This window comes from Solanum dulcamara, chromosome 3 (genome assembly GCF_947179165.1).
Source record: "Solanum dulcamara chromosome 3, daSolDulc1.2, whole genome shotgun sequence".
NCBI classification, from domain to species: Eukaryota; Viridiplantae; Streptophyta; class Magnoliopsida; order Solanales; family Solanaceae; genus Solanum; species Solanum dulcamara.
The window spans coordinates 80,691,964-80,699,103 of record NC_077239.1 but is presented as its reverse complement, the minus strand read 5'-3'; the positions used below and the strand labels follow the sequence as shown (position 1 = coordinate 80,699,103).

At 33.3% G+C, this 7,140-nt stretch overlaps 1 protein-coding gene across 1 annotated transcript; it reads left to right on the top strand.

Moving 5' to 3' along the window:
- The first annotated feature begins 841 nt into the window (after nt 1-841).
- Nucleotides 842-6,240, top strand: LOC129883273 (protein PHR1-LIKE 3-like). The gene is made up of 6 exons (XM_055957912.1): nt 842-1,540; nt 3,432-3,508; nt 3,968-4,022; nt 4,544-4,622; nt 4,841-4,910; nt 5,691-6,240. Exons 1-6 carry the CDS (start codon nt 1,315-1,317, stop codon nt 6,051-6,053), a joined length of 870 nt encoding a protein of 289 aa, XP_055813887.1. The 5' UTR covers nt 842-1,314; the 3' UTR covers nt 6,054-6,240.
- The last annotated feature ends 900 nt before the right edge of the window (nt 6,241-7,140 follow it).

Here is a 7,140-nt window from a genome sequence, read left to right as displayed (position 1 = left end):
ATATTCTTATCTGCTTTTACTGATTCGAGGGTCTCTCGGAAACAACATTCCTATCTTGATAGGAGTCAGATTTGCGTACACTATACCCTCCCCAGACCCCACGTTGTGGAATTTCACTAGGTGGTTGTTGTTGTGAATAGTATTTTTTATCAAATTTTAATATTCACGAAAATTTACTATTCGCAAATAGTACCTTCGTATAAAACAGATAGATTAACCGATGGATCTGATATCACTGTTTGGGGGAGGAAACACTACAACTAAAATTTGATATTATAATAAATAATAAAAATAAATTAGACACGAGAATTTTACGTGAAACCCCCCAAACAGATAGAGGAAAAAAATCATGGGGTAGAAGGATCTTACTATGATAATATGAGAATACACTGCTCTCAAATATGGGAGTACAATGCTTTCAAATGCAAGGAGAAAACAATAATTAACACTTCTCTCTTGTAAAAGGAACAACTCACTAAAGAGGATACTCACGACTACAATATTTATCTTGGTATATAACTTTCTTTGTGTTTTTACTCTTTTGGATTGTATTTTGCGGGATAATCTAAATGAGAAAAAAAGACCCTCTATTTATAGGAAACTAAAAACGCATAAAATTCGCGTATTGCATCTTCCTTTTTTACTACATATTCAAAACATATTTTTTTCTCTTTTTGACTACGCATTCAAAACACATTTTATTTTCTCTTTAACTATGCATTTAAAAAATACGTTTTGTAGTATTTAATTATTTTTGCAAAACACCCTACATACATGCAGAGAAAAAGAGAGAGGAACATAGAGACAGAGACAGCAAAAAGAGACAAGAGAAGGACAGAACATAACAAGACAACTCTGCCTTGTCCTCCCCCCAACTCCCCTGCCCACCCCCGTATCCTCCATTGTTCTTCTTCTTGGGGGTACCCCAAAAATCTTCACATTTCTCTCACACTGTATCAAAAATCCCCATTTGAACCAAGCCCCATTTTCTATCCAACCACATAGTTAAGTTCTTTCTCATCAAGATTTAATCTTTAAGCATTTTTCTTCACTTTTAGGACTTTTCAAGTTAATGGGTCGTCAGATCATTAAAGATTCAATCTTTGAGCATTTTTCTTCACTTTTAGGACTTTTCAAGTTTTTGGGCCAGCAGGAAAAACATTAAAAATTCAAGCTTTAAGTAGTTTTCTTCAGTTTTAGGACTTTTCAAGTTTTGGGTCATCACGAAAAACATTAAAGATTCAACCTTCAAGCATTTTTCTTCATTTTTAGGACTTTTCAAGATTTTGGGTCATCAAGAAATTTTTGAAAAAAATGTATTCAAGATTGCCTATAAGAAATTTGGGTATAGAGGAAAGTGGGAATTTCTTCAATCATCATATTAATCATAGTCTTCAGAGTTCTCTTTCAGTTGATGGTACAAATTTGCCTGGTGATTCTTGTTTAGTTTTATCAACTGATCCTAAGCCTCGCCTTAGGTGGACAACTGAACTTCATGAAAGGTTTGTTGATGCTGTTACACAACTTGGTGGCCCTGATAGTAAGTCCTCCATTTTTAGCCCTCCTCTCTTTTATCTGCATTGTTATGTGACACTTTTCACTTGTCAGAGAGTTAATTTGACTAATTCGTGAAGTTAAATTTGGACAAAAGATGCATTCGAGTGTGTGATTTTAGCGTTAATGAATTTGTTGAGAACCCTGAGTCAGGTTCAAGCTCGGAGATAAAAATACTTGGTGATTTATTCTTAATTTGTCCTAGCCATGGTGGATTGATAACTACATGATATCTGTGCTTGGTGAGAGTTATTTCGTAGAATTGGTCCAGGTGCATTAAAATTGGCTCGGACACCACCACAGTTATGAAAAAGGAAAAAAAAATGGGACAGATGGAGTACTCTTTAATTAATGATTTAACTTTAGCTTCCTCTTTACCTTCAGACCATTCATACTCCAACAGAGCTTAAGTATAACTGAGGGTAATTTTAAATCATTGTGTAAAACTGAATTTACAATATAAGGGTAAAATTAAGATATTCAGTGTAGTAGAGGGGTAAATTTGGAGATTTTACTTTATTATAAAAGAATTTCTGATAAAGTTTAGATTTTGATTTTTCAGAAATATAATATTAATATATTTCATTTTCCAGTGTTGTATCTCTTTTGAATTTATTTAGTTTCTTTATGCATTTATGTGTTGTACATATACCCTTGTGGTCAGGCCTTCTCCGGATCCTGCGCATAGCGGGAGCTTTAGTGCACCGGGCTGCCCTTTATGCATTTATGTGTTGTACATGATTCTATAGCAGTTGTAACTTTACATGGTCATAATTTCTGAGATATGGTTTTGTTTCTTTATAAAGCTTGGAACTTTTCTTGTTTATGGTGGGAATGTTAGAATTTCTATGCTGTACATTATGCATTAGTAGTTGTTCCTTCCTTTTTCATGGTCATGTTTTTTGTGTAATATATAATTTTGGTTCTTTATAAAGTTTTGAACTTTTCATGGCTATTTGTTTTGCTTCCCTTCTCTCTGTCTCCTTTTACTTTTGGGTATTTTTTGCCTTCTTGCTTTGTCATTTAAAAAGAAAGGAAGTGTCATAGTCTTCTTATTCTATAAGGAACTTTTATTTTATTGAATTGATTCCTTTTTTTTTCCTGTCACAAAGCTTTAATGTTCTTAAAGACATAATTAAGTACTATTATTATTATAGAGTATCATGATTATTGTGATTCATGTTGATAGAGATGTATGCTATGTTGCTCGGATTCTTCAAAAATACATTACTTTTGGAGGATTTGCCACCTATCGACATTTTTGAAGAGTCCGAGTAACATATGATGTATGTATGTATGTAGCTTTTGACCCTCTCACTTGGGAAAGGGGAAACTAGGCAATTGATGAATCTTTTTCTGATGGACTCTACTTATTTTTTGGGGAAAAAGTTCGATATGGTAAAAGGGAAGCTCGGTGAACTTAGCTCTCGTTTTGGGAAAAAGGTCAATATGATGGCATGAACTTATTGTCAATGACTGGAGCAAAGTCTTGTTCTATTGAGCTGTCGGTGTATTCTTAAAGAAAAATTGCCTTTTTCTTTTCTTTTTTCTTTATACTGCTGATTGAACACGTATATAAAATGCAGCAATATGGATAGTCAGCATTCATATAGACGACCACAACTAGATTGGAGTATAGTTGACGTATTTCTTTTTTAGTGGTATTTTTTCTGTATAGGGATCTACGTCTACAGGATGTAAAGCATATAACATGTAAGCATATCATGAAAGTAAATGGTATTGAAGCATATGATTGTTTATAATATTTTGAGGAGATAAACTTCCAGGAAATCTTTCGATGTGAAAATATTACTAAAACTTTTGATTTGGTTTGCTTGTTGCCTTCTCTTTACTGGGGTTGTTGCTTCATTTTGCAGAAGCAACACCAAAAACCATTATGAGAACAATGGGGGTGAAAGGTCTGACCTTATATCATTTGAAGTCACATCTCCAGGTATGTTTTCTGATCGCAATTTGTGCTTTTGCTTCATTTCTATATTCCACAGACATTGCAACGTCTAGGTTTAAAGGGTAACAATACTCTCCGCATACACTAGTGTACAACCATAACCTAATGTTTCACGAAATTTGGTAGGACCAACTTTATGCTAGCTTCAAAATTATTGTTTTTATATCAACTAAAATTTATCACTTCCGCTGTTTTATAACAACTAATGAAAGAAGTATCAAATGATTCTAGTTTGACAAATATGGTATAGTGCTCCTTCGATTTTACATTCTGCATTGGATATTACCAAATGAGGACGGAAATTCAGTTCGATTAAGCTCTCAGTTTTATCCAAAGAAGAATTAAATAAGATCCTTTAAAAAAAGGTTTCACTAATAATCAATTTGGACAATTGGATAAAACTTAGAAGAATTGCTAAAGTCCGTGTCTTACATTTCATTGCAGAAATACCGCATGGGAAAGCAATCTGCTAAAGAGGCAACTGAGAATTCTAAAGACGGTAATGATGAACTTTTCATTAAATACTCCAGTTTCTTGCAAAAACCTTTAGTTAGTTCAGTGTCCTTGTAATTTGTTGTAGTTTATCACACTATTTTTGTGTAGTTAGTTCTCTGTTTTTTATTCACCCTTTGGCATGCATGCATTACGACGATTTTGAGAAGCACAAGCACCATATGAATAGTGTAATAACTTTCTCTGGATTCAATTGTCCAAATAGCCATGCCTCTCCTTAAATAGTTCTCTCTCTATTGGCTATGCTATAGAAAATCTTTTGCAAATTCCATCTAGGCTACTCGTTTTCCTGTTGTTGATGCATAGTAAGAAAGATGTATATATAAATGACGATGACACCTCTGAGAGGAGTATATAAATGTTAGAAGAATAATAATACAACAACCCAGTGAAATCCCACGTTAGAAGAATAATCTGTCGGAGAAATAAAGAGAGTCTGAAATGGATTTGTTTCTCAGCCCTGTGGAAGAGTTGAAACTGCATTCGCTTTATTGTTTATGTTTGCAGTATCATGTCCGGCCGAGAGTCAAGATACAGGTTCCTCTACATCAGGTTCATCCAGAATTATTGTGCAAGATATAAATGAGTATGTTATGTCTTTGAGCATTTCTTTGGCAAAAAGTTGTTCTTTCTGGTTCACATCCTAAGTTGCTCAGATTCTACAAAATTGTTGCCGCACCCGTGTCGGATCCTCCAAAAATGCACTACTCTTGGAGGATCCGTCACGCACCCGTCAACATTTTTGAAGAGTCCGAGCAACATAGTTCACATCAACTTTGAACTCTATTATATTTTATTTAACAGAGGCTTACAAGTAACCGAGGCTTTGCAAGTACAGATGGAAGTCCAGCGAAGACTACATGAGCAGCTAGAGGTTGGTCCTATCCCTCTTCCTGCTCTCTACTTGTAGTGTTACTGTACTTAGTAGGCTTTTGGACATGAAAATGTGATATTTGAAAAATAAAATATAGCATGGGAAATTAAGTTGAAAACGTGTATTTGGAATTGAAGATGTGTTTGAACATACATTTTGCTTGAAAATAAGTTGAAATTTTGTGAGTGGAAAAGATTTTTCACTTGAAAAACTCATTGTCAAAATTTTTTCATACAATCAGTCCATTGTATAACCAAACAATGTTTTGAATTTTTTTTATTGGAAAAAAGTTCAACGGACAAACGGCTCATAGTGTCTTATATTAGTTTCCCATGTTGTAGTTCCTATATTAGTACCCTTTTTTGGTTTTGCAGTACTTAGACTTGATAGCTTCGCCTTCCATCATGAGCACATTTACTACTAATTAGTTGTATTTGTTTGATGGATCTGAATTCCCGAAACCCATTTTGATTCATAATCCCAATCTTGAATTCATTGAGAAAATGTGCTCGCGTTAGACGTAATCTTAAATATTTTTTTTTGTCAGCTTTGCACTATATGTTTTTTTGTCTGGTTCCCCTTTTCTACCCTTCTGTGTTCTTTCTGTACAACAAGTACAGATAAGAGTTGGTTAACGATATGAGAATAGATTATATTAAAATGTTTTTGGGACAATATTTCTTGTTTACTTATTTTTCAGGGAAATATTTCGTACCAAACACACCCTTGTGTCACATTTTTGCATGTTCTAACTAAAACCTTTATGGTTTACCAAAGTAGGTACAACGCCGTCTACAGCTTCGTATAGAGGCACAAGGAAAATATTTGCAATCAATTCTTGAAAAAGCTTGCAAAGCTTTTAATAGCCAGTCCCTTGAGTCGAATGGCTTAGAAGTGAACAGAGAAGAGTTCTCTGCATTAGCATTTGTCAGTGTCCCTTCATTACCCAATATTGGCCCGAGTATCGAGAACAAGAATGCTTGTCACGTCCCTGCCAGACTTGGCGATTGCTTGCTTGACGACTGCTTGCCATCTAATGGAATCGGTGCTCTAAAGAAGAGACCGCAAGCTTTTACTAACATGAACGGATTGCCTATGGAAAGCAATACAAGGGAGGTGGAATGGATGATGAGTAATATATGAACAAAAAACAGGAAAAAGATGTCATTTTTACCTTCTTTTTCTACATATTCTGTTTGATCCAAGATCAAATAATGTTGCAAATGTATGTTTTTATCATCTTTAATTTAAGTACCTTTTTATCAGAAATGAAGATCCTTTTGTACTAACAGCATAGTTGGACTTAAATGACTAATGTTTTCTTTGTACATCTTTTGAGTGTTTTCCTTCTTGTTTTGGGCATTTCTCAATGTTGCAAATGAAGATTTAGGGTGTGTTTTCGGTACGAAGGAAAATATTTTTCCGGAAAATAAGTGGGATATACTTCGTAAAAAATAGTATTTTAAAAATATTTGTATATAATTTAAGACAGATAATATGAATGGTGGGGATGGGGCTATAGGGGTTGGGTGAAGGCGATCAGGTGCATGTTTAGAGTGTGGAGAGGTCATAATCAATGTTCTATGTTACTTATAAAACTTGTTTTTCGTACTTTCACTAATAAAATTATTTTCTTCATTTTTAAGGATTTTGTTTTTCTAGAGAAAATATTTTTCAATAATTTTGTCTAACTAATCATAAGAAAATTAAAAAATATTATTTTCAACACATGTTTTCCTCCGTGTCGAACACACCCTTAGTATTTCTTCTTTTACTATATGTAACACGTAGAATTATGTTTCAATTTCAAGCAAGTTAGGGACCTAATATGTTTTGTGCGGATACCAACTCGTACTTATTAATTTATGGTAGTAAAATAATAAATTTAGGTAATATATATATATATATATATATATATATATTAATTAATTAATTAATTAATTAATTAACTATTTTCCTCTATTTGATAGGAAAAGAATCGTTCGAATTATTAATATATGTACAAAAACTAAAATTATTTTGGGACTAACAAAAAATTACCTTTCCTCACGTTATTAGAAGTCTTGAAATTCAATTAATTAATTTCGTTCTTCTATCCATTAACGGATTTGTGTTTCCTTTTCTACATATATATAAATAAACATAACTCATGAGATGAAAATAAAAAAAACCCTAATACAAATCTGTTACTGTTCTGCCACAAGTTCTGTTATAATGTCAAATAAGAAAT

What these genes read in the sequence shown, in the direction of transcription:
- LOC129883273 (XM_055957912.1), top strand. Translation starts at nt 1,315, where the DNA reads ATGTATTCAAGATTGCCTATAAGAAATTTGGGTATAGAGGAAAGTGGG. An exon ending in ACAACTTGGTGGCCCTGATA is followed by an intron (nt 1,541 to 3,431) that starts GTAAGTCCTCCA and finishes TTCATTTTGCAG; the next exon opens with AAGCAACACCAAAAACCATT. An exon ending in GACTACATGAGCAGCTAGAG is followed by an intron (nt 4,911 to 5,690) that starts GTTGGTCCTATC and finishes TTACCAAAGTAG; the next exon opens with GTACAACGCCGTCTACAGCT.